The sequence below is a fragment of the Corvus cornix genome, chromosome 1, assembly GCF_000738735.6.
Source record: "Corvus cornix cornix isolate S_Up_H32 chromosome 1, ASM73873v5, whole genome shotgun sequence".
Lineage (NCBI taxonomy): Eukaryota > Metazoa > Chordata > Aves > Passeriformes > Corvidae > Corvus > Corvus cornix.
In genome coordinates this window covers 12084189-12098645 of record NC_046332.1, presented here as the reverse complement: position 1 = coordinate 12098645, position 14457 = coordinate 12084189, and the positions used below count along the sequence as shown (strand labels likewise).

Below are 14457 nucleotides of genomic sequence, written 5' to 3'. Positions count from 1 at the left end.
CAATTCTCACAATTCTGCTTTCCTTGAACCCCCCTGTTGCAGCAGATTTGTTAACAAGCGTCACCATATTTGTTACTAAATGGATGTTTGCAATAACAGGTCCTGAGCAGGCCATAGCTCATGCTCCTACACTGAATTACAGCCTAGAATCATGCTTTATTAGAGAGACAGGCTAAGGCTCATCTAGGACAATTTACTTTTGCTGTTAATTGCTTATACATTTGCTAGTCTCACTTGCTGTTTAATTTATGAAAAGGACTGAGCTGACAGGAGTCCTGTATCATATCCTGATTATTTATGTAGCTGGGCTAGAAAGTGCAGTGTTCCTCACAGGTTCTAATAAATCGCACGTGTGAATCCTTTTGCCTCCATTTTTCAGATACGTGACTGTTGCGTTTGTGATTTACACCAAACAGGAAGCCAGTCTGGGGACATGCTTATCTGTGCATCTACAAAATACACCTTAGGCAAATAATTTACAAATCTTTTTAATGAGTCTGGGGTGCAAGATGAACAAATTGATGCTCTGGAGAAGTCTGACAATAATCCTTTTCTCAGTTTGCACTTGTATCTGTGTGCATCTGGCAGCACTGCTAAAATTTGAGTCTTATCAATATCTTATTTCCTGGAACCAAGAAAATCACACACTGAGCTTTTCACCATTCCATTGGTCAGATGCAAAACAATCCTGTTTCCCTGGGACCAGAGCCAGCTGGGTCTTTGCTGAACTGTACCCAGGAATACGGGTAGACCTGGCAATTTTGTCACACCCAAAAGTCCAACAAGACAGAGAGTTTAGCCTTTACTCTAAAACCCTTAATTCTATTTTCTTCATGAACATGAAACTTTCTTCAGAAGTAAGTGAGTTCCTGGGAATAATTTCCTGGTCTCAGCAAAGTTTTTCATCATAGAATTTGACTCTGCCTACCCAGCTTGGCACTTTACTGCTCTCAGACTGCCTAAAAGGCACTTCCGGGCTGAGAAATGCAGCAGTAGTGACTTTCCCAGCAGGTGGATCATACAACTCTCCTGGTGGCAGAGCTGGGTTGTTGAACACCTCTTTACTCCAGACTCAGCTGATTTGCAGGCAGATTCCAGACTTCATCCTTCCCAGGAGAGTGAGATTTACTGCATTTGAAGAGAAGGAATGGTACAGGTGCTCCCTATGTATTACACCTGCACAAATGATTCTCTTCTTGCTCCTGAGATGTGTAAGGCTAAAGGGCCAGATGGGAGGCTGTCACCCCCCAAAAAATTATGCAGTCTGACCACAAGAATCTTTTTTCCCCATGTTTCCTCAAGGGAAAGCAAATATGTTTCATGGATATGTTTTCCAAACTGGTCATACGAAGTATCACAAAGTATATGATGCAGAATGGGCTATAAAGAAAATCTGGATATGGGTTCTAAATGTCAAAACAATTTATCTCACCAACAGTACACAGAATTCTTAGTTCAAAAAGCCATTGCTATCAAAAAAAAAAAAAATTAACTGGATGACCTTTAAAGGTCCCATCCAACCCAAACTGTTCTGTGATTCTGTGACTCTATGACTACATCTCACTCCCGCTCACTAGCAAACATGACACTATTGACTTATTCCACAGCAATCTTGATTTCAACAGATCTATGAGGTGAAACTTAACTTTTTTTTTTTTTTACTTACATTCTTCATGATACAAAATGTAATTTCATTTCCTTTCTAGACAGTATGATATAAATGTAACTGCACCCCTCAAAAAAAGCAAGACTGTGATACCCCAAGGTTCAGCTATTACTGCCGTTTGGTGTACTAAGTTTTAGCTCCATACACTTAACAACTGGTATTGCAAACCCTTCACTGTGGCACAGAAAAGCCAAAATTAATATTTACTGCTGTCAAAAGAATTAATTAATGTCTCTTTCAATATTATTGTAGCATTAGAGAACTTAGAATAAGATGCAAGACTGGAAGTAAGTAAGTCACATTTTAATCCAAATGAGTTTCAAGTCTCAAAAATGTCCTGCTAAAGGGTCATTATTTCAGGGGGAAAAAAAAAAAACAACCTACCAACCTGATGTTTATTCTGCCAGTATAACGATTTCCCTACTATTGCTCCACTGGTGGAATAGGGTAAATACCTAAAAATATGCATGTGTCTTTTTGTCCCAGGGATGCAAATATGTCATCAGCTGTATTATTCACTGGAGATGGGCCATTTGTCACCATTGCTAAAGGAGGTAACCACAGCCTAATTTTCACAAAAAGGTGGGTACAGTGAGGTTTCTTCCTCGTACAAATGATGGCTTTAAGTATGGTGGTGATTATTTATGCACTAATATATAGCTCAAATTAATTGAAGACTTCATCTGTTTACCGTGGAAATTATATGCTCTTTTAACAAAATATTTCTTATCTAGAAATATATGACTACATAATACAGTAGAATTAAGACTACCTATACATAATATAGAAGAGTTAAGATGGAGTGACATTCACCCACAGTTACAGAGTAGTTGTCACAGTAGGTTCTCTCTGTAATCAGCAGAGAAAAATAAGCACTCCAAAATGTGATCCATCAAGGCATCTCTTAAAATACAATGAGTCACACTCTATAATCCTCTGGCTTTATTGATACAGACTTTGGATACTGTGAGGAATGCTAAAATAAGCCATCCACAGACAGGTATCAATATTTAAACAAACTAGCCCACTCAAAAAATGGCTTCTGGATTTGTCTCCACATTTACAAGTGAATTATTTGATTACATGATCCTCAGAATACATTTGATTCTATTCTAACCTTTCTCAGCCCAAATAACAGCTGAAGTGATTCTGAAGGGTGCTAGGAACTGGTGGTTTCTTGTAGATTAAATGAAAACGTGATGTTAGCCCAGGATTATGTCCTCAGGAAATTGTGGGATTTACAGTACAACTCCCAAGGAGAAAGGCTTGCCATCATCAATTTGAAGAATTTTAATGACTTAAATTACTTTTTTCTGCTTATTAGAGGGTTTACTGTAAAAATTTTTCTGGATTTCTATCAGAAACACTGAGCCAGAAAATTACTGTCTAATTGCTAAAATGCTGGAACCATGTTGAGGACAGCAAGAGCCCAGGTTCTTTCAGTTTCCCTTTATAAACATACCACATAGTAATAAATCAGGAGAGACTTCTTAGTTTCCTATGGTCTATTATTTTGTCTACAGGAAAAAAAAAAAAGTGTTACATTTTATGTTCTAATTAAACTCTGTTAACCCCAAATATTTATCATTCTTACTGGTGGTGAAAGTATCTTAAACTAATGGAATATCATTGGAGGCTATTTTGCTTTTTTTCTTGAGTGAATGTCTAAACCAGCATTGCCACAAGACATCTTGAAGAGCAGTAATGATTTAAAGATGTCTTCTGTTAATACCTATTTAACACTAAAAGTGATTAAAGCAGGAGAAAATGGAATAAATTCATTTATCTTAGTTGTATTTCTGTTGCAGAAATAGGTGTCTTCTCCCATGTTTCATCTGGACAGCTGACAGGAATAATTTTGCAGGGTGGAATGATTACAGATTCACACATGGATTTTGTACATATAACAAATTATAGAAAGATCACACAGATTTGATAATTTAAGCAACTGAATTCATTAACCCGTAATCTAATTATGAAATGTACTTCTCACATTGTCTTTGGTTTTTATTCAAGTGCATCCACCATTGAAACAAAGGAGGGCACATATAATAGGGTTTGAAAGCTGCAGTGACAGAGACAGCAAAAGAATTCTCTGGTGCCCTTAGGTAATGTGATTTTTGGCAGGATAGTTTTGTGACAGCCCCAAATCCTGCCTTTTAGATACATGTGAGCAGATTCCACAGGGACAATTGTTTTTGCCAGTTCTAAGTGAAGATCATGCTCACAGATATCCTAAGTACTCCAGATTTCTGCCTGGCGTGCTGCTTGACAGCTGACACTCAGAGAGGCACAGAGGAGGGTGTTCAGCACAAGCCTCTGGTGCCTTTTGGCCTCTCCTGTGCTGACCAAGAGGCAGCTGAGAACTGTTGGGCTGAAGTGCAGGCAAGGAAGTGCTTTTCCTACTGGGAGCTAGCTTCACAAAGAAGAAAAAGCAGAGGCCAATGAAGCAATTTCTACAAAAGCAACCAGTAGGGACCAGCAACTCACTTTACACTGAAAAAGTAAAATTATAGGGACAAATCTGACATTTTTATGGTTAGTTTGGGTAGTTTATGCATCTACCTATGGGAAAGCATAGGACCAGATAAAAAGATAAAAGACCTAATGTGCAGCACCACTGACCACCCTTTGAAGCCCTATGAAGGTGTCGTGGGAAAGGTATTTAGTTGCTACAAGGTTTATGCAGAAGATGACATTGGTTTCCTGGGGGTTTATGCATTTCTGGTTGTCCTTGATGTTTGTCTGGTTATGAAGGGACACCCTTCTGAAGTCAATACAGATCTGAATACAAGTCACAGAAATTGGTTTCCACTTTTTAAATTACACCTTTAAAAATAGGTACCTACCTTGAAGTGGAAAATGGCAATGTGGGACTATTCAGGGCTGGAGGAATATCTCATTTGCACCTCCCTATAGTGAAGGTTTAATTGGGGAGGGGGTAGGTAGTTACAGTTCCCACTGTACTTCTTTTACCACTATGCCATTGGGAAATTACTGGGTCACATCTCACAGCAGATACCAAATTTTAGAGCAAACACAGTGAAGTGCATCATTCCCCATCACGTTTAAAGTATCCTTCACCTTTTCCATTTAAAAATAGAATGTGGAAATGCCCACTAGAAACAAACTGTTAGAAGAGTTTGGTTTCCTATTTTCCTCTAATTCGTGGTTCTGTTTGTATCAGATTTGAATTGCTAGCACATACACTGTCCCAAGTGTTTCAGATTCATTACAGGCTATGAACATAATATTGAAACCTCTGAGTATCAGAAATGCTTGAGCAGCTTTCATCTGTGATCTTGCGCTCTTCAGACTCTGGCTTTATATCTCTGCTAAATAATTTCTAACCTAGTATATGCAGCTATGTATTTTACAGCAACATTATTCAGCAATATAAAACTAACCTCTTAAATTCTTTGGCCACACTGATCTCTAGTGGTAAGGCATTGAAAACATCTCAAAAGGTAGGAAAAAATACCGTAGGCAGCTATAACTTTATTGCAAATCTGTCACGGACAGATGACTGATTTCCCTAAAACACGAGTCTACTTTTATTTCCATAATATAAACCAATTAAGTGCTCATTGAAGAGGAATATGTACATTTAATGTTGTATAGCATATAATGTTGCATATTTAAAATATAATTTAAACAGGTAGCATTAGTTATTATACTTCACAGGTTGATATTGCTAAAGGAATGTACTTTTATATATATGATTATATAAATTTCTCTCTCTGTGTGTATGTGTATCTATTTGACAGTCAGAGTTATTTGGTGTGCAGATACTTATGATTTAATTGCACTTTCATTCTAGAGAACAGTGTTTGGACAACCTGGTGGTTCATCTGCAATGTAACATTCAGTGTAAGTACACAGAATACAGGAATATTTCACAGAGACATCAAATTGTTCAGACCACAAAGCCTAATGTTTATAGCTTGAATAGAAAGGTTAGGGAATGGACTATAAATGCTATACTCATGATTATATAAACACAGGAAAATTTAGTCTTCACTTGATGTCAGTGTTAAGTGTACACCAGAGATGGACCTGTAGCAAAAACATATATAAAATAAATGTATAAATATTCCAGAAGGTCTGAGGAAAGAAAACATTCCACAGTATTTTTGAATAGCAGTTCAGATTCTAGGAAGCCTATTTTTTCCAAGAAATTGACTAGTCTAATGAAATATGTTACATCCCCTTTATTTTTTATTTTATTTAATTTTATTTTGCTTTAATCTTAGCTTGTGGAAAACACCTGGTAACTCAGAATAATCAAACAAGAATTGTAGGTGGAAGTGACGCCAGAAGAGAGGCTTGGCCTTGGATAGTTTCACTCCATTTTAATTTCCAACCTGTTTGTGGAGCTTCCCTTGTCAGTGATGAGTGGCTGGTGACAGCAGCACACTGTGTATATGGGTAATGTTCTTTTATGTGCAAGCTCACTAAGGAGGCATCAGATTATGAACAAATTGTGACACTGATATGAAAAATTAACAACTAACGGTTTAATTACCACATTTTGAATCACTTGTGGGCTTTACTTTCTGGTAAATCCTCAGTCCTTACTTTAATGCAGAGAATCACAGAAACTAAGCAGCCTTTCCTGAACAATAAGGAATTGCATTTTAAATTTTTAATACTGAGCATTGGTACTTAATCCATAATTATTGTGAGCCTCCATAAATTAGGTGAATCCCCACCAGTGGTATAAAGGGTGACATCATATCCCATAAAGTAAACCCAGAATTCCTGCTGTATATTATCATGGATTGATCAAGATTTACTGTGCATCACTGGAATGAATCTTGATTTATGTGCATTGATTAGGCAATATTGGATATCCTCTTGATGGTGCTATTTTTACCATTCAAAGAAGTGATGCATATTTAATATTTTCTAGGATTTGCTTTCATAATAGCTACAATAAAACAAGTGTTGTAAAAGACATACAGAAACTGGAATGGCAAAAAGAAAATTAATATTCAAAATTACAGTAGAGCTTTCATTACAAATAGCTAAATAGTAAGGCAGTGGAGACTGTGCCAAAATATTAATGCTGCCTCATGGCATGACAGGAGCTACATTCCACACAAAGTAACTGAAATGAAAAGGATCAAGCCCTCTTAATTTCCACACAATAAATCCACAATTGTCTTGATACTTCCTTTTCACTTGAATCGCCTTTATATTTTCACCTAAATCTAATTTTGTCATCTTGCCTTTGCTAGAATTTTCCTAAATTGAAGCTTGCCACTTCATGTCTTCTGAACATTAAACACTCCTAGTTTAGAACAAAAGAACATCTTGATGTCAAACCAAAAGAGAAGCAGAAACCAATTCAGTCCAACAATCAGGCTGAAAATGTACTTTTTAAACCATAAAGTGATTGATTAAAAAATAGCGAATATTTAACTTCTCAGACAATTACAGCCTCAAATCAGCATGTGTAGAACAGGAAAAAAAGATGTAGATTATTCCATATTTTGTCTTAGCATATCTTTCTTGATTTAGATTTAAAAAACTAAGAGACCAGTTTTCTATGAGCTGCAGCATTTCCAACAACATCTCAGTCCTATTATTCTTTAGACATTCCATTACCATTTTCTAACTGGGACCAATATTAATTGCCTGCTGGGCAGTCAGCAGTATTCTTCACAGTGCTTAAAAAGCCATGGTAATTTAGTTAATGTATTTTCCTCCTCTACACCACCGTCTGATTAATTCATTATAAATAATGCATTACAAGTTCACCATAAAGAAATCAGCAACTTATATCTGCAGCGTGGATGTTTAAGATGGTGATAGTCTCATGGAATTCTATGCACATCTACTCTGTTCTGTTTATTTGACAAAACATGCAAATGCTATGGATTACTGCGAGGCTAAATATCAGCATTTTATCTAATACATGTTTTTCAAAACTCTCATTAATTACTCCTAATTGTGAATACTCCTTGAAACTTGTAGGAGACAATTAAAGCCATCCCGCTGGCAAGCCGTTCTTGGCTTGTACGTTCAATCAGATCTGGCACAGCCTTCAACAGTGGTGCGAAACATCGACAGAATAATTATGAATCCTCATTACATGAAGCAAACAAAAGATAGTGATATTGCTCTGCTGCACCTTCAACACAAAGTGCAATATACAGGTGAGTTTTTATTTTCCAAAAAAACCCATTTATTCTATTATGCAAAACCGTGCTAAGCATATGGGGGAGGTGGGGAGTCCACTCAGTACTTCCTGGATATCTTGGCCAAAACGTGGGTTTGAATTAATGAACTTTTTTCTGTTCTGACTTCATCAAAATCTGAATACAGGGAAGAGGTTGAAATTGATTGCTTGTTTCTCATTCACAGATTACATACAACCTATCTGCCTACCAGAAAGAAATCAACAGTTTTTGCCAGGAATTAACTGCTCCATTGCTGGCTGGGGAGATATTAGGAATGAAGGTGGGTCGTCTGCTTGGAAAACTCTGACAGGCATGGACCTGTGAAGCAAAGCTTGTTCCTATTCCACAGGAGTTGCTAAGGTCAAATAGTTTAGAGAGCTATTCTTCCATATGAAAATGTAGGAATTATTCCATTCTACTATTCCTTCTCTGAAGCAAAATTATAGATAAAACATATTTATTAGAAGAAAACATGCATATCTAAGCTCATTAGGCTATGAATAAAGCTTATTACATCCACTTAGAAGTTATAATGACTACTTTTCTCAACATGAAATATGTACATCTTGGTTCCAGATATTGGGTGGGGGAAGAAGATGATTAGTCTTTCTGACAATGTGCAAATGATTTTCCCTAGAAGTCAAGAAAACTGACTGCAGTGTGAAATGTATGTTCTCTTTGTATGCCATATGCTCCAGATTTGGAGACTCTCTGAAATAATAAACATGCCATTTCACTTCCACAGTGGAATACATTGACTTCTACATTAAATTGCATTTAAAATTTTTGGTAGGAATTAATAAAAGAAATTTTTATAAAAACTTCAAATAACCAAAGTTACACAATGAATCGTGAGGAAACACAGGACAACTCACGTTCCTAAGCCTTTAATCATCCCTTAGATCTCCCCAGAGTGAGTTCATATTCATTGATTTTAGTAATCTTGATTTAATTATGACAAAATTCAGTCCCATTACACAAATGAAAGATGGGATTCAGTTAACGAGCCCTGTTTCCCAGTGACTGTGTTACAGGGGCATATGCCTGAATAGTACAGCAGTAAGGCAGGGATTCCTACTGCTCAGGAGCATGCTGAGCATGCTGGAACAGGAACAAAACCATCAGTGTTCCCAGCGGGATGTAGGCATTTAATGCCGCAGGTAAATGTACTTTGTATTTTCATCAGGTCCCCCTTCAAATATATTGCAAGAAGCAGAAGTCCCTCTCATTTCCAATGAAAAATGCCAACAATGGTTGCCAAAATATAATATTACTGAGAATATGCTCTGTGCAGGATATGACACGGGAGGAATAGATTCCTGCCAGGTAAGTAGAATCAACTCATTTCCACTGCTGGCATAAACCACATCTAGTTACTGAATAAAATGCTCCCTGATCCTCCCCTTATGAAAATCAGAACAATCCCTGTCCATGAATGTCATTTCTACACACAATATTTTGCCCATTTAATAATTTATCAAGATACAAGTTTAACTTTTTTGTTGTGTGTGTGTCATCAAGGCATAAACAACCTTGGAGGGAGATAAATATGACGACTGGAAATTTTCTGCATTAAGCTTTGAATAATTCCTGCTGAGTAATTCCATGAAGGAGAGGAGCACATGCTTGAGGAAATGCAGAGAACAGAGAAATAAGTACCAAATAGACTGAAGTCTCAGAAATGCTTCATTAAGGGAGAGAGAGCAAAGCTGCTTTTCCCCTGTAGACTCTGGAGGTCTTTCCTAAGTGGACACCACAGTATTTCAGAGAGGCTGCCTTTCTGCACTGATATACGTTCTTGTGGGTTTAGTTTTTATCCATTCCAGCTCTCCTTATAACACACTGCTTCTCTTTGAGGATGTACTCAGAGTTGGCTGCCACATGATTTTTCTTCCAGCAATATGGAGTCTGTGGCATGGAGACTGGCTGGCTTTCCTCAAGCCTGATGAGGAGCAACCTCACATAATTCCTATTGCCTTGCCCTCCCAACCTAAGCCTTCACCAGGTGCCTTGATTTTGCCTAGTTTAGTCCAGAACAAGGACTGTGTTCAAGCCTAATGTCGTTTCCCCTGATGGCTTTCCTCTTACCCTTTTTCCTTCTGAACCTTATACTGAAAAAACCCCCAAACAAACAGTGTAGCACCACAGGCTGATTCAGAGTACAAGTGACCAGCACTGTGATCAATGACCAGTCAGCCATGAGCAAAGATGAGCAAGTGAGTCCTGATAGCACATCCCCCTTTAGGCTGCTGTCACAGCCTTTAATGCTCTGGGATGCCCTAGAGTTATGGGCAGAAGTATTTTAATGGCTGAGTCCTTGCAGAATTCTCTAGTAAAGATCCATTCACAGGGCCTGAAGAAGACACAATTAATACTGGTTCAACTAACTCGACAGACAAAGCAAAATAGTTGTTGTTCTCTTTCTCGTCAAAACAAGATACCCATGGCTGACTCATCCCCACTCAAGCTAAATCAAATTCAGTCTCTATTGCAATGCTACATCTGCTAAACTGTTGAAAAGGAGGTGAGAGGAAAGGACACCTTCTCTTCTGGCAATCTCATTATTTTGTTCTCTAAATTTGAAACTGCAGAAGCTCTGGGGTGACTGAAAATAGAACTGTGTTTTGGCTGAATACATTCAACTGAAAAAAAATCTTCCACATTTACCCAGGCTTTGTGAAATATGAAGGGCTGAACATAAAAGGAATAAGATTTTTTAAAAAATCACTTGAAGCTCAGTCCTGTATTGCAAAACTGATGAGAGCCTAAGGTCACATCATTTAAAAAATAAAGAAAAAAAAAATAGATCGTTTCAAGATTTTTTTTTCACATGGAAATATTTCTATTGCTTTCACTTCTTGGTGCCTAGGACATACAGGAGTACAGCATCTATGATAAGGAACAAAATAAACCAACATCATAAACAAGCTCTGCTTCAGAGTTGACACTATTTACTTTTAACTTTTGAATTTCTTATTGCAGGGGGATTCAGGTGGCCCTCTGACATTCAAAGATGGGGACAAGTGGTTTTTGGTTGGTGTAGTATCATTTGGCGAAGGGTGTGCACTTCCCCAACGACCAGGAGTGTATGTTCGAGTCACCATGTTTGTGGACTGGATCACAAAAATCATCTATTAGCTTGATATTTTTCAAATATAGAAATGGAATTCAAATTAAATGTTGATGTTGAGATGTTGAAAGTAAGATATTGCATAATGATGTAAACTAGGCTGCCATTTCAGTCCCAGAGAGAAACCGAATAAAAATGTTCATCTTGGTGAGGAAAACATTGGTAACTTCTGTTTGTTAATAACACCCATTTCCAACTGAGCATGATATTTCAAAAGAGATGCTGTGGTTTTGCTAATAAATAGTTTTGTCATTTTACTTTTTGTTTTATATAAGATCTTAGGAAAACCGATTCTTTGAACATCAGTGCATTAACTGCACAATGGAAGGCTTTACAAAGCATGGGCAGTAAAAAGGGTTTGCAAACTGTAAATGCTTTAGTGGAAAAGAATGAAAATTATTAATATCAGGTGAAATATTATCTGGTTTATATTTTTAAATTGTGTTTTTCAATGTGCAATTTCATATTAATGCATAGTCAACTCTTTCCAGCAATCTCTCTGCATATCAAACTGAAGATGTATGTTACCTCTTTAAACTGGGCTCACGAGAGTTCCTCTGTCTCGCCTATTACAAAAAGCTCTGGAATGAGGTTTATGGATTGTGCAGAAAGGCTGACCATGGATCACGCTGCTTTCTAATGAATGAACTGAATGTCAGCCAAAAGTTCTCTCTTGTGTAATGTGTTTGGAATTAATAGAGTTAAAAAAGGATTGAATAGAGCTTTTCCGTTTTCTTTCTAGGCAAGCGTTTGGCAGTTATTCAAACAATTATAGAGATGCGCTTGTCCACACCCAACCACAGACGCACAATACCGCAACTTCCTCTCATAAAAAGTTATGTTTTTAAAAACATTTGACAATAATGAGTACCAGCTCTTCCTCGTGAATTATAGTGTTCCTATATTACAGGCTTACTGGGGATTTTTAACACAGATTTTGTGCTTTGTATAAAAACTAGCAGGGTATCCCATTACAGCATTCTAAAGGGGAAAGAATATGAAAACCAAAATAAAGGGTTTATCTTCTCGAGGTCTTTTATAAATAAGTTTCTAATTAAAATATAATTACCTACTTGTTCAAATGCCTTAAATTCTGTGGTGTCTTAGTATAATATGATGCACTTCTTTATTGCTGTTTTCAGACTAGTGTAGGAATGTAATGTATATATCATTCCACAGTACCAAAAATACAAAATGCATTCTCACTTACTGTGTGAGTGTATCTACACATATACATACAGGTGTATGATTGTTGTATAAAGCTCCTGGATTTGGTTCTTGCAACCCTAAACACAGGTATGAAATGCTTGCAAACACAGGTTGGCCATCACTGATAAAAAAACAAGCCCCAAACTGTTTTCATGTCTTCGTAAGCATTAGACAACTAGGTCCAGACCAAAATCTGCAGCTTTGTCAAGACATCTATGATCACAAAGAACACAAATATACATAGTTATGACAGAGAGAAGGTAAGAAAGTGTTTTAGAAACAGTCTCTCATATGAAACACACAGGTTTTTAACATTAAAATATTAAATTTGCAAATTCTATCTTTCATAGTGGACCACTGTTTCTCCTATTACTCTGAAAAGTAGAGCATTTTGCTATCAGTATAAACTGATTTGGATGAAGCAATTCCATTAAAATGTAAAGTAAAATATTACCTAATTTTTGCATTATTTACCGTACATCACTATTGTACACTGTGTTTCAGTCTGTTAATGAAATACAAAAGCCAGCTGAAAGCAGATCCAGTCACTAGAAAATGTGCTTCCCAGGAATACAATAAGTTATTTTTATTTTTCTGCATTTTCTTGCTTCCCAAAATGCAAAGCATAAATGTATTTATATATATATATAAATATAAATGTATATTTACATTTATCAATGTAAATATACATTGATAAATCACCTCATCAGACTGAAAAAGTTCTATTATAAACCCTGGCATGAAAAGCTCTATCATATAAACTATCTTAATTTAAGAAACCATTTTATTCCAACTAATTATTATCTAGGTAAAACTAACATAACCTTAGGCAATCACATTCTAGCCTTTGGTCAACATCCATGGCTTCAGTTGCCTGCAAATTAACCTGTGGAGAAACCAGTCAATACTATCTTAAAACACTTGAGCAAAACAGATTATTTGCAACTGAGTCAGTTCCAAGATGCTTGGAAAGAGAGGATGGATATGGTGATACATATGGAAATATTTTGTCCCAACATTTCTTATTTCTACATAAAATCTGAGTGCACTACAACAGAAGCACTGGATGCCACTTCCCCTCCTGCCTTCACACAGAGTTTGAGACAGGTCTGTGCTGATGCCTGCCCAGCCATCACTTTCACTCTGTAAAAAAAACTGCTGAAGGTATTTGCATTCTCCTAATTGCTGCTTCAAAATCATTTCTGCTGCCATTAACCATGATATTGATAGTGACTTTACATGTCCTTTGGAAGTATAAAGTATGAAGAAATAGTTAATCTTTAAGTTAAAGGGAGCAAATCCTTCAAGACCATAAAAATTAACTAAGTTCTTTTTACTACAACTCTTCCCAAGAAAGAGGTATCTCTTCCCCTCAGCTGAATTGAGCAATATTTATGTCAGTACTAAATCAATTCTTGTCTTGGTGATCGTGTAGGATCATTGTATTTTCTCAATGCAAAGGAAACTGAAGTAGGGGATTGAACAAAGAAGTTGCCACTGACTGGAAGGACTACAGAATATTTTAAGTAGGAATAGCAAACAATATTTAACCTGAACTACAGGAGGAGGTTTCTTTGAAAAGGAAGCAAAACCACAGCTTAACAGCAGCTTTAAGATGCTTCCAGAAGTGCTTCAGCAACTAATTGCACAATTAGTATTAATCGTATTGAACTTTCAAATATTTTTTCTGTACTCAGAAAAATTGAGGCACATTTGTGTCCGAAGTGATGTGGTGAACATCAGCCAGCACAGTGCAGGCAACCCATCAGTTCTGCTCGAGTCAGTCTCTCCCCAACATCCACTCAGTGGTAGTTCTGAATCTCTGTTAAAGACAGCAAGGTTGAACTCAGGCTCTTGAACTCTTGCTGCAACGGCAATAAAATCCCTTAAGTTTTTGCTCTGACACCAGATTGTCACCCACAAATCAACCAGAGTGCTACTGCCATCACCCCAGGCTGCTCCTAATGACTAGCACAACCATTCTTAAGGCACAGAAAGCTCTTAAGGAATCAAAGAGAATGGACATTAATGATGTTAATCATAACTCTAAAAGACACCTTTAAATGCACCACAGTTACCTCTAAATCTATCCATCAATTAATATAATTAATGCTTTTCTAGGTAATAGTCTGAGTAATATTGGAATCAATCTATTAGTGCCACTTCCAAGAAAAAAAACCTTTGTCTTCTCTTTGTTCCAATACTACATTATTCCTAACAAACTATCAGCTATATTTAAATAACCTTTAATGTCTTTGCACATAGAC

The 14457-nt window shown here is 36.8% G+C and overlaps 1 protein-coding gene across 1 annotated transcript in view; it reads left to right on the top strand.

The window, feature by feature from the left end:
- The window catches only part of TMPRSS15 (transmembrane serine protease 15), a 51228-nt gene extending 40072 nt beyond the window's left edge, over nt 1–11156 (top strand). Inside the window, exons 22-28 of the mRNA XM_019285894.3 lie at nt 2153–2248; nt 5487–5536; nt 5920–6094; nt 7646–7827; nt 8036–8131; nt 9038–9177; nt 10834–11156. Of these exons, the coding sequence (XP_019141439.3) occupies nt 2153–2248; nt 5487–5536; nt 5920–6094; nt 7646–7827; nt 8036–8131; nt 9038–9177; nt 10834–10989 (895 nt within the window). The 3' untranslated portion in view covers nt 10990–11156. The remainder of the gene's footprint in view (nt 1–2152; nt 2249–5486; nt 5537–5919; nt 6095–7645; nt 7828–8035; nt 8132–9037; nt 9178–10833) is intronic.
- The last annotated feature ends 3301 nt before the right edge of the window (nt 11157–14457 follow it).